This window comes from Agelaius tricolor, unplaced genomic scaffold (assembly GCF_023055355.1).
Source record: "Agelaius tricolor isolate 1412-34295 unplaced genomic scaffold, bAgeTri1.0.p SCAF_15, whole genome shotgun sequence".
Taxonomy (NCBI): Eukaryota; Metazoa; Chordata; class Aves; order Passeriformes; family Icteridae; genus Agelaius; species Agelaius tricolor.
In genome coordinates this window covers 21569606-21582794 of record NW_027269275.1, presented here as the reverse complement: position 1 = coordinate 21582794, position 13189 = coordinate 21569606, and the positions used below count along the sequence as shown (strand labels likewise).

The 13189-nt window shown below is 52.6% G+C and overlaps 1 protein-coding gene across 4 annotated transcripts in view; it reads right to left on the bottom strand.

Moving 5' to 3' along the window:
- The window catches only part of ZFHX3 (zinc finger homeobox 3), a 126893-nt gene that overhangs the window by 15099 nt on the left and 98605 nt on the right, over positions 1–13189 (bottom strand). For all 4 annotated transcript variants that reach the window (XM_071440931.1, XM_071440930.1, XM_071440933.1 and 1 more), the window contains 2 exons: positions 7318–7451; positions 6927–7127 (listed from right to left, as the gene is read on the bottom strand). In XM_071440931.1, the coding sequence (XP_071297032.1) occupies positions 6927–7127; positions 7318–7451 (335 nt within the window). The remainder of the gene's footprint in view (positions 1–6926; positions 7128–7317; positions 7452–13189) is intronic.

The window sequence follows — 13189 nt, the reverse complement described above, 5'->3', positions numbered from 1 at the left end:
ATGTGTGTGGTCGCTGCCTGCCATGTACCCGGCTTTCTGCAGCAGGGCCACAAGGCTCTGAGTGAGCTGCAGGACAGAGGAGCACACCTGTGGTGAAGCTGGAGCTCATGGAAAATCTCAGGATGAAACGGTGGCACAGAAGTGGCTGCAGAGCTGTGACCTGAGCTGTGAGGGACACAGAGCTCCCTCCCTTTCCTGGACCAGCCACTGCATGGCAGTGAGTGCCAGGTCCCAGGGAGCAGCAGAGAAGGCCGCTGACATATCCCAGGAGGGGAGCTGAATGCACCAAACTCATTCCACCTTCTACTCTACACAGAGGCATCTGATGGCTGTGGGTGGTTGGTTGGTAGACGTTAAAGGTCACAGAGTAATTTCCAGTAGCTGGGCTTGGAGGAGGGGGATGAGCATGGACGCTGAGAAGGGGAGGCAAGAAGAAACCGTCCCTCTCAGCTCTAGCAGCAGGAAGAGCCTGCTTTCCTAGGATCTTTAGGAATTATGAAAAATAAATCATGAGAAATTAAAAAAAACCCCAACAGAGTAGAAAAAGAATAAAATTATCTAACACCTCAGCTGCACATCATTATAGAGCTGTGGCTTTTCATAGGCGTTACAGTACGGCAGCCGTCCCCACCACCACGCTCAGTACGACGGATCAGTAATTGTTTTCATACACTTTAATTAGAAAAACTCAGATGGCTATGAATAATAATGGAAAAGAGAGACTTTTGCACTTGAAAGGTTGAAGTCAATCAAGTGTGAATGACGGCAAAAAAGAAAAAAAAAAGACACCAATTCATCAGGCCTCTGTTGTCTCGCCGCGTCTTTAATCATAATTCCTGATTGGGATTCAAGAAGGCAGTAAGCAGCGGTTCTTTGTCTGCCTTCACCTTCCGTCAATTAACTCTCCCCGAAATATAATCATCAACCTCACATGCTCCTCTGCATCTTAATCTGGGGCTCCAAACCTGTAAGTCCTGCCCTATATGTGTTTAAGTAATTACCTTTATCTACCTGCATCTCAACAGCCACCATTCCTTCCCTTCTTTCCATCCTCCCTCCACCACAGGGAGGAAAAAAAAAGGAAAAAAGGAAAAAAAAAAAAAAGAAAAAAAAAAAAAAAGGCTGTGGTACATTAAATTGCTACAGGCACAAAATTCCCAAAGGCAAATGGAAAAAAAGCTTGGAAAAAAGTGCAGGGAACTAGAAATTCTGGGTATGGATGCGGGAACTGCGGCGGTACAGTCGTGGGCTGGCCTTGGGGATCAAACCACTGGAAAGAAGGCACTGCTCAGCAGCTGGACTCACTCTAGTCCTCTGGCTCCATCCAGGCCAGAGGACAGACAGGGATGACTCCTGTCCCTCTCCTACACCCTGATCCAGGGCAGGACCCTCCATCCTTTCATCCCCATGGACCAGCCCCGAGCAGGTGGCAAAGATACGAGTGCAAATGAGCTGCACATCCCAAATCACTCTGCCCTGGCACAGAATTCCAGACTGCCTTTTTTGAAGGGTTTGTCCTTTCACACTGCAAGAGCATCCAAGGACATCTCATTTCTTTGGACCTGCAGAATTCGCCTCGCATGCTGAGGCTGCTTTTCATACAAACCCAGCGTGGGGGCATGATGGGGCAGGAAGGTGCAGAGGCCCACAGCTCGTGGCAGGTGTGACAGGAGCAGCACTCAGCGACACAGCATCTTGTACTGCAGATGTATCTCATGGCAGCAACTGTTCTGGGATGGCAAGGAGCGTGCTCACAGCAGCACAGCCCGTGTCAGCGCGTGCAGCTGTCAAACGCTCTCCTCCTCCCTCTCACCTGCAGGCGCCTGGTGTGTCATCCTGGCATCCCTCCTCAGCTTGGCACCCCCTCCCCTTCCTCAGCTCCTGTCTACCCCTTTCAATGGCTCCAACACTGTTTCACAACAGCAACACATCAGTCAGTGTGAGCCATTACTGAAACACAACCCTCAGCTGTGAGTCCAACAAATGTGGTTTGTCTCCTCCCTTCCCTTCTCCCGTTCATGCCTGTTCTTTTCTGTCCAACACCAAACCCTACCCCTGTGTGGCTGCAGCTACCACCTCCTGGCCCACAAGTCACCAGCAAAGCTCACTGCAGCATGGCACCTCAGTCTCAGCCACCCCAGCCTGAGCACCATCCCCTGCAGCTCTGACAGCTAAGGTCCCTCTCAGTTCTCCTCTTGTTACCACACAGAAGGTCCTTAAAAGATGCAAAGCTGCTGGACAAGCCTCTCTGCTTCCAAGAACCTCACGTTTTGGGTGAAATTCAGACCCCTTCAGCAAATAAAATGTCTTTATGATGATGAGATCCATAGAGAGGCAGGTGCACCCACTTTGGTGGCCATTTCTACAGACACAGTGGCCTGGCAATGACTGTACAGAGCACCCGAGGGCTGATGGGTCGGGTCTCCTGCCTCCCTGCCCCACCAGCATGCACACACCTTGACACCTCCAAGCCTGTCACCCCTCTGCAGAACAACCAGAGGGCCCACTCCTCACTGGTGACAACCTGCAGCAGTGACACGCACGGCTCCAGCCACCACTGGATCTATTGGATTCTAACAACCAACTGCAGAGCTGCTTGTGTGCAGGGCTGGAGGCTCAGAGCCCAACACCCATCAGTGTAACACCTGCATAATGCTGACATGTCCAAACAATTCCTCCTGGCTGGAGGAATCCAGCTCCTCTCACACCACACTGCCTGTGCTGACTGTCCATGGACACCAAACGAGGAGATGTTTCCCCTGAATATACCCCAAAATGCTGAAATCATGTGGCTCTGAAAAGAAAACCTCTAGAAGAGGTCTGAGCAGATACATCACTGTCCCCATGTCTATGAAACCAGGGGAATTACAGACGGGAGGGAAGGTTCCCCACCAGACAAAGGAGGTAATTTCCATTACAAAGAGAGAGAGAGAGGGTGCTGGAGTGAAAAGCTTCATTAGACTCTGAGAGGCAAAGTGATGGCAGTATACCAAGGTCACTTCTAATTTAGACCATCTAATTGGCAAACATGGCTCCAAATGGCTATCATCTCACAGGGCTCAGAATTAATGAAGCCCGATTATTTTCATTACCTTCATCCGAGATGGAGAATGAGACACAGAGTGAGAGGGAAAGGGGGGAGAGGGAGGGGGCGAAAAGGAGGGAGAGAGAAAAATTGAGTGACAGCAGAAGGGAGAGAGCAATAAGAAAAGACAATGGGAAAGAGGGTAAAAATGTAAAGATAGCAGGAGGGGGAAGTGAGATGGTAGGGATGGGCAGGAATGATTCCTGGAGCAAGGGAGAAAAGAAAAAGATGGAAAGATGACTGGAGCAGTGGGAAGATGCCCTAAACCGAGGAAGAGCAAGCTGACAGCAGAGATGACGAGACAGAAATGTGTAGAAGGATAAGGCTGGCTGTGGGAGGAGGGAGAGCTCCCGCTCCCAGAGGCTCTTGGGAAGCCATCCTCTCTCCCAGCTCCAGCCCATCAGCCTTGCAATCACCTGCACGGGTGAACTGCACTTCACCCTCCTTGCAGCCCCTGTGAGTCCAGCGGGCAGGCAGGGGCTGCACTGGGCATGATGGCACCCGGCCCTGCCCAGAGAGGCCTCGATGCCACAGAGAGAACTTGGCTACCTTCATCACCAGCCCCAGGAAAGGGAAGCTGCAGGAGATGGGAGGACGGTGTGAGCCTCTGTCCCCCTGGGGCACTGGGGCACGGCATGTGCTCTGGTCCCCAGGCAGTCCTGTCCCGGCCGTGGGGCCAGAGGGAGGACAGGGGGTCCCGTGGGACAGCCAGCCCGGCTGCTCGCTGATATGAAAGGGAGGGAGCACGAGCAGGCAGCCTGGAGATGCCGAGCGCAAGCAGGAGCGTTGCCATGGCAACAGACATATTAGACACTGCAGGTTCCTGCACGGCGTCTGATAAGGTGTTATTAACTGGAGCCTCCTCCAGCACGGAGCAGACGCTGCCTCGAGAGGGACCCGGCCCCGTCACGGGGCTGCTCACACCCGCCAGACCCAGATGGATCCTCAGGAGAACGAGCCCACTCAGGGCCCTCCCTGCTGCCATGTTCTGCACCAACCATACTGGTGCCTCAGAATATTGTCACAGAATACAAAACGACCCAGCTTCTTCACCCCGTGCTGCGAGACCTGGAGAGGAGAGGCAACCCTCCCACAGGTGTCTCTAGGTGCCAAAGGGAGGAAAGGTGGGAAAACCAGGAACACGCATGAGGATGAGCATCGTGGCTGGGCCAGTCTCTGCCAGCCTTGCAGAGCCCCGTGGCCCTACCCTAGCACAGCAGGTGGGCTCACCTGAGGCGCTGTGCCTGACCTGCTCTGCAGTGTCCTGAGCTCCTCCCATTCCCTCATATCCTGGAGGCCACAGATGTGCTTGAGGACAGACCAGCCCAACACTCCTGCTCCAGACCCCACACCCTGCCCAGGCACCCTGCCTGGCTCAAGACAAACCCCTCACACCAGCATGACAGCTGCCCTGAGCAAGCTGGTTACACCTGCTGGCCTAGGGAAGGGGCTTGGCTTCTGCTTGCTGCTCTTAGAAAGCCAGAACACCTGCCACCAGTGTAGCCAAGAGGTGAACAAGGGCTGTTCAAACCCTCAGAAGGTACTTCCACAGCAGCACCAGTGAAATGCACACAGGTCACAGAGGCCGTGGTCAGTGGATGGGACAGCTCTGTGAGCCAAGGGCACAGGCAGGGCAGAGCTCATCCTGAGAAGCCCTGCGGAGACAGGCAGCTAGCAATGCCAAGCAGGAAGGTAAGAACATAAAGGCACTTATGGAGTGGGAACTGGAACAGGCTGCCAGAGAGAGTCTCCTTTCCTGGAGATGCTCAAATGCTGTCTGGACACAATCCTGAGCAACATGCTCAAGGGACCCTGCCTGAGCAGGGAGGTTGGACTGGAGCAGCTCCAGTGGTCCCTCCCAAGACCACTCATGATTCTGTGACTCTGTCACTCCTGTCTTCAAGGAGTCACAAAAGGAATCACAGAATCACAGAATCATTAAAGCAGGAAAAGACCCTTCATCTTCCAAGTCCAGCCATCACCATGGTTAAACTGTGTCCTCAAATGCACATCCACGTGATTTTTGAACACTGCCAGGGATGGTGACTCCATCTGTAGTGGTGACTGCTTCCAGAGGCAGCCTGTGCCAGGGCTTTCCAACCCTTTCCATGAAGAAATTTTTCCTAGTATCCAATCTAAACCTCTCCTGGTGCAGCTGGCAGCCAGTCCTCTTGTCCTGTCACTTGTTTACTGGGAGAAGAGACCTAGCCCACCTGGCTCCAACCTTCTTTCAGGGCGTTGTAGAGAGGAAGAGTGACAGAAAGAGAAGACAAGAAAACTGTAAGAGAACAGCTGGGTCATGTTGTGTGTGCTTGCTCAGAAGATGACACAGGAGGGAGCTGGTGAAGAACATCAGGGGTACAACAAACACCCTGTTATTCAGCCCCAGTGCCAAGAGCTGGCAAGGAAGGGAGAAAACAAGCAGGAACAGGGTGCAAGAAAAAGAAACAAAGAGAAAGAACTGGCAGGAATCAAAAGAAACACTTATATACTTAATGACAAGTTCTTAAAGGTAGACACAACCTTGCATTGAGTATTATACCAAAGAAACAACAGGGGCAATATATCCCATCAGCTGCTGGATATTCCAGAAGCTTTTGCACAAGCTGCCATCTGAGACACTGACCTCAAAATGTTAAGGAAATTGTATTTATCCTGATTTCACATTGAAATCACTCAACAGTTGAGCTTCACAGGGCTCAAGCAGGGACACAAATACCAGGGTGCAGCAAACCTCGATGGCAGAGCTCTGACAGGTGAAGGGGCTGCTACCACAGCAACTCTGTGCTCCTCATCTTTGTGGGGATGGCAGTGGATGTGCTGGGATGGCAGTGGATGTGCTGGGATGGCAGTGGATGTGCCGGGATGGCAGTGGATGTGCTGGGATGGCAGTGGATGTGCTGGGATGGCAGTGGATGTGCCGGGATGGCAGTGGGTGTGCTGGGATGGCAGTGGATGTGCCGGGATGGCAGTGGATGTGCCGGGATGGCAGTGGGTGTGCTGGGATGGCAGTGGATGTGCCGGGATGGCAGTGGATGTGCCGGGATGGCAGTGGGTGTGCCAGGATGGCAGTGAGCATGCTGGGATGGCAGTGGATGTGCCGGGATGGCAGTGGGTGTGCCAGGATGGCAGTGGGTGTGCTGGGATGGCAGTGGATGTGCCGGGATGGCAGTGGATGTGCCGGGATGGCAGTGGGTGTGCCGGGATGGCAGTGGGTGTGCTGGGATGGCAGTGGATGTGCCGGGATGGCAGTGGATGTGCCGGGATGGCAGTGGGTGTGCTGGGATGGCAGTGGATGTGCCGGGATGGCAGTGGATGTGCCGGGATGGCAGTGGGTGTGCCAGGATGGCAGTGAGCATGCTGGGATGGCAGTGGATGTGCCGGGATGGCAGTGGGCGTGCCGGGATGGCAGTGGATGTGCCGGGATGGCAGTGGGCATGCCGGGATGGCAGTGGATGTGCTGGGATGGCAGTGGATGTGCCGGGATGGCAGTGGATGTGCCGGGATGGCAGTGGGTGTGCTGGGATGGCAGTGGATGTGCCGGGATGGCAGTGGATGTGCCGGGATGGCAGTGGGTGTGCCAGGATGGCAGTGAGCATGCTGGGATGGCAGTGGATGTGCCGGGATGGCAGTGGGTGTGCCGGGATGGCAGTGGATGTGCCGGGATGGCAGTGGATGTGCCGGGATGGCAGTGGGTGTGCCAGGATGGCAGTGAGCATGCTGGGATGGCAGTGGGTGTGCCGGGATGGCAGTGGATGTGCCGGGATGGCAGTGGATGTGCCGGGATGGCAGTGGATGTGCTGGGATGGCAACAGCCATGCTTGCCTACACAGCCACTTACCGTCATGATGAGTTTCTCGACACAGTCAGGTGACACGCTGTGCAGGTGGGTGAGGTGCAGCTGCAGGTGGATCTTGTTGTTCAGCATGTCCTGGCAGAGGGGGCAGCGGAGCATGGGCTGCACCGAGTGCTGGGTCATGGCGTGCACCCGCAGCCGGTTCACGTCTGTGTTGCTGTACTTGCAGTACGGACACTGGTACATCTGCAGAGCAGACAAATGAATCACACAGCTCTTCCATGTGCTACTATTCTCTCTTACAAACAGGCTTCAATAATTTGATGCCTTCTACCATCAGTTACTGCCTTTCATCCTCTTCCTCCCATTTTATTCTTTGGTTTTGGCACATTGGAAACACATTACCTGCACAGAGAGATGGGTTCTTCCGCCTTACCTGCTCTGATTTGGTCTCCTCTGAAGTTTTTGACCACTTAAAGGAGAGAGGTGACTCAGAGCTGCTGGGGAATGAAATCCGCTTGGAGGATGCTGGAGGCTCTGTCAGCTCCTTCTCTGGCTGGCTGGCTGGTGCTGCAACAGAAAGCCAGGAACATCAGCACACCCCCGAGAGCCTGGGCTGCACGATGGCAGGGCTTCCATTTCCTGCTTGACACACACCCCAAGGACTTGGAGGAGGATGACTCTGAGGACTGACCGATGTCCTCAGTGCACACCAGCCCAAAACCAGCTCCCTCTTGCTGATCTCTCAGAGCATGGGAACTGTGTCACTGGTGGCCAGAAGCAGAAAGATCTCAGCTGTTTCTGGAGAATGCTTACAACCTGCAGGCTGCACTGCACACACAAATGCTTGGCCAGTTGGTGAAGGCCCATGTGTCACCTCCAGGAGCAGCTGGACTTACTCAGTAAGGTAGAACTCTCAGCCCTGGCTGACCCAGGACATTCTACACACATGGTCACTCTGGAATGCATTTGCCCTGGAGAGGGCTGGTGGCTGTCAGCCCAATCCATGGCACCCGTGCTGGCAGCAGTGGTGCTGCTGGGACAGCTCTGGCTAGCTCAGCCCATGCCTTCAGAGCTTCAGAGGAATGAGCATATCTGGTGCTTCCTAGCACATGGTCCTGCCAAAATTGGGATTTTGGCCAAGGGGACCCAAACATTCCCACTGTGATAATCCCAGAAAAGGCTATTTTGTTCAGCCAAACAGATAAATGCAAATGAGCCCTAAAGTCAACAGCAAAACACTCCACGAGTTGTGGCACTGGGAGAAGCACATCCCTGACCTTTCTCCTCCCCCGAACCCTGGCTGCCTTCAATACATAAATTTGTGGGACATCTATTATTTAAAAACTGTAAGGACAAGTATATTATACACAGCCCCCGTCTCCTCCTCCCCGAACACACATTCATAACGGTACTTTAATCTGTCTCGAATCGACTTCAAACCCATTTTGCCCTTAATGGGAGTTATTCATTTTCACTTGAAAGGTAATATCTGACAGCTGGATATTTAATATGATGGATCAGCTGCCGATTAACAAGGCGCTGTAGCATTCTCAGGCCAGTCCCCCACACTCTTCCCCCTTTCTCCGACTCAACTTGTGACCCGCTGGAATCTGCTCCTTGTTTCAGATGATACCACCAAGAGTCAGATCCCACCAAACTGCTTCCTTCCCAAAGACCCTTCTGTGCACTGCCACGAGCTGTATTTCCAAACATTCCTAACTGCCTTCCCTGCCAGTCCCCATCTCTGCATTCAGCTGAATAGAGGCCAAATAAGTTCTGGGAGAGGGAAAACAAGTACAGGTAGAGGTACTGTCAGAGGGAGGCAGGGATCAGAGGATTTGATCTGGGACTGCTGAATTTCTCCTGGTAGGCTTGTCCATACTGAATGGGCTTGGAAGTGATCTTGTTCCCCACAGCACTGCTGGCCGCATGCCTGGTGCTTCATGCCTGGCTGGGCAGCAGCCTCCACGTGTGCAGGGACAGTCCTGGCTGCACCTGGGGTACAAACCCAGGACTCTGCTGTGCTGCCAACTCCACAAAAACATCCAAAGCAGGGGTGGAATGAGCTTGCAGTGTCAGTGCTGACCGATGGGCACCATCACAGACCCTGCTCTGCCCTCACAGAATGGGTTGCTCTGCTCAGCTCCCTGCTTGAACTGAGACTCAGAACTGGAAATGGCTTTAAGATGTGTGCAGGGCCAGAGCTGACCTTCCCTGCTTCCTGTAGTAAATGTGCTTGGGAACATGGCACCACTCTGCTGCTCCTCCATTGAGGAACACAGTCCCTCCTGGAGGGTTTGGGGAGGAGAGACCCACCAAGAGCCAGCACTGGTGGGCGAAGGACCATCCTGCCTAAAAATGTCCTGCCCGAGCCCTGTGTGATGTGAATGGCCTTTGTCAGGGGCCTGATCACTGCTGGCACTGTCCAGCCTCAGTGTGACCTGGACACTGACAAGCCAGCCCCATCAGGCTGCTGGATGCTGCAAAGAGCAGCTGGAGAGCCCAGGTCTGCCAGGGTGTCTGGCACAGCCATGGGAGTCCTGCTCTAGAGCTGCACGGGGCAGGGGTGACAGTGACAGCCACGGCTTAGGGTCCCTTTAGACCTCTCTGGGGTGACTGTGGCTCCTGCTGGTCACACTGGGTCCCTGGGCACTGCCAGCTGCTCACCAGTGGAGTGTTTCTGGATGCAGTGACTGAATTCAGCCCAACCATCAGCCACCCCAGGCTGCTGAACACCAGCTCCAACCTTGGGAGTCACAGCAGGGTATTTTCTCATCTCCTTTCTACTGGGAAGCAGCCTGCTTAGAATTAGTAACAGGTAATTAAAATGTACCATCTCCTAAGTGTCCAATTTCATTAAATCACTTAGTCCAACCCCATAACCGTAATCCTTCAAAACGAGAATTATTGATGATTGTCCAGACCCAAGAATAACTGATTTGTTGCACATAGGATATTTTAAGTATTAGTTTTGGAGTTGACAGCTCAGCTGGGAATTTTAACACCGAGACTGAAGTTTGTTGTTCATAAACAGTCAAATGCACAAAATGACACATTCAGTCCACATTACAGATGATCAGAGGAATTAAGAACTCTCTGCTACCAGGAGAAATGAGGACATGGCTTGGCGTCTGCCTGCAGAACTCTTAGCATAGTGTGGGACCTTCTGCCTGTGCAGAGAGGACAGGACAGAATGTCCTGAGCTCAAAACATGCAGAAGGCCATGGCCTGGAAGGGCTCAGTGACACTGGAGCACACGGGGACACCACCTGTGCCAGCATCTTGCTTCCAGGCCCAGGCCTCGCAGGGCAGACAAAGGAATTTGCTTTACAGTATGATGTACATCTGCATATCAGATAGTACTGTTATTGCTTTGACTCTTTAAAGGGATTTAGTTCAGATTCACTGAGACCTGTGTTTCTCAACAAATGTCCCCTAAGCCAAGTGTAAAGGGGTGGGGCTGCCACAGCACTTCTGGAGATCTGCTGATCTTCCCACTCTTCTCAGCAGCCCCTGCTTTTCTCAGGAGGAGGAGAGATCCTCCCTGGGCACGTTCCAGAGGTGAGATGGGCACTTCCTTGCCAGTGGGGGCCTTTCCTTTGCTGGTTCCAGAGGCAAAGCCAGCACAGATCCCCTAAACTGCTGCTCTCCAACCTGGTGGGAAGGAAGTCACCACCCACCTCCTACCCATCAGATTCTTTTAGCTAAAGTATCACTGACAGCCCCTTCATCTAAACTTCCATCTTCCAACCAAGCAACATAATGGAAAAGCCAATTAAATGATTATTAATTCATGCTGCTTTCCGTAAGCCAGAGGTTCTCATCTCCCTGCATTCCGTAAACCAGCTTGCCACTTGCCCTAGAAATTTACAGTGGGGTTTCTGCTACTGCCATTGATTTAAACACCACCAGCCTCCAAAAAACTCCTTGCCATGAAGTCCAGATGCTGGCCTGGGGAAGTTCTCAGCGAGACCAGGGAACTGTGCTTTCACTGCCTGATGGAAAATAGCATTCTGCATTTGATGGTGCCTCCCTCCTCAAATCACCTCAGTGTGTTCTCGGAGCTATCACTCGTCTCCACAAGTCCTCGGAGCAGTGGGAGCCACACAGCCCTGTGCCATCAATGCCCAAGGCTCTGCCCCCTGTGCCCTCACAGCACCTGTGTGTCTCCTGAAATCCAGGGCCAGTTTATCTGTTTCATCCATTCTCCAGAAACTGCCTTGATGCAGGAATGGCCAGAGCCCACACATTCTGCTGGGGAAGGGCACAGGGCACCCAGAGCTGCTGCAGCACTGCCCCCTCCCCAGCAACACAGAGCCAACATTTCCTCCCCAAACACTGTTTAATTCCCCACTCCCTGAAGGAGCCTCCATTCCATCAGCTGCTGCAGCCACACTATCAGGCCTGTGCACTGCCTGTTGCCCTGCAGCTTTTCTCAGCTCTGTATCTGACAGTCACTCCGCTGACAGGTAAATGCCCCATGCTCAGTGCACTCCTGCTTCACAGCCCCAAAAATGGCTGAATAATTTGTTTTTTAATGCTGTGTCATACCTTCCCACCTGCAGCGAGTACCCACAGCTGAATTACTATTAAATATTCATATCCAGAAGCTCCAGCCGCCAGCAGGCTTCCCTGCCTTGCTCCATATGAACACGAAACCCCCAGCAGAGATGCCAAGCAGCACCAGGGGCTCCTGGAGGTGGGGCTTTGCCTGGCAGACCTCTCCTGCAGCACTCCAGTGCTGGCAGAGCCCGGCCTGCCCGAGCTCAGCCAGCAGCTGCACGCAGCCCCCCAGCCCAGCTGTATTTCTGGGCTGGAGCTGGCACCCGGAGCCTTTTGTGTTTCACGTACCCTTGGAAAGGCTCGGTTGGAGGCAAGCTCCCAGCCCTTGTCCCCATGCCCTCTCCCTGGTCTCCCTGGCTCCGGTGCCGAGTGGCTCCACCGCGCCCTCGTCCCCCGTGCAGCCGCCCAGGCCCCAGAACATCCCGGCCATTAAGTGCTCCACAAACGCCAGATATTAAAAAAAAGCAGCAAAAAGCAGCCGGGGGGAGGAGCAGGAATAGATTTCCGTCAGGATGTGCCTGACCTGTTTTTTTCAATTTCAGTAATTAGAAAGGCAGTCGGCCTGTAGGAATTATTCATAAACTGCAGGAGCTGTGCAGTATACATTTATGTTAAACATGTCAAATCCAATTGAAATCATGCCTGCCAGCACCATACTCCATAAACACACTTTTCTGCAACAATTTCCCAGCTCTCAGCAGCCCATTAATACTTCCTTTAATAGCAATCTACCACGGATTTGAATCAGGGACGGTCCATTGCACTAATTGCTCTGTTAGGTGAGCATCACGGACAAAAAAAAAAAAAAAAGAAAAAAAAATCATTAACAAAAATAAAAGCCCTTCAGGCCAGTCCTCCAGAAAGATTTCATCTCAATCTATATTTTAAGTAGACTTTGTTTCTTGTTTTTGTTAAAAACCCCTGATATTCTCCGTGTACCCAACGGACAGTGCATTAAGGAAGCCTCTGCTAGCTGGGTCACTGCTGGTGATGGGGCCCTCATCAGAGACATGAACCAGCACCACCTCACATCTGAGAGGCCTTGCACTGCACTGAGCAGGGCTTCAGCTGAGTGTCCATCATCTACATCCTGCCTTAGAAAGGGAATTGGGATCAGCCACCATTCCTTTCCCTCTTGCTGGTTTGCTTGTGGTGAATCTCGCATTAGCCATGACGAGATAATGTCTAACACTGAGTCATCAGGCACACAGCCTCTCCCTGCTCCAGTATGGAGGCACTGCCATCTTCCAGAACCTTCCTGAAACCACAGAGATTTCTGTAAAAATCAAGATCCAATGAGTCCTTCTCATGGAATGGCGTTTTCCCCAAGTATATTAAATTGAAAAGTATCACCTTAAAAAATGTTTCTGCTTCACATTATTGCATTTAAAATACAAAGAATGAATCACTGCATTTATTTTGCAGTTGAGACACTTTGACAAGTTTACAGTGAGAACAGGTTTTCCCCTTGGTGCTGACACTAACCCCAGCACAGGCTGCACCTGGACTGTGCCCACTGTGGTGCAGACACTCACCCTGGGCTGGGGCAGGGAGATGGGCAAAGGAACTCAGTGTCTCGTTACAGATCCTGCAAACCTTTAAGAAAGTGGAAGAATTAAATCCCCTGTGCACAGTGAGGAAACCAAAGCACAAAGGGGAGTAAATTGCTGAGGAACATAACGATCAAATTGCAGGTGGTGAGCAGCAAAGAAGTCTCCCTCCCCCTCCCCTTTCACATGCCC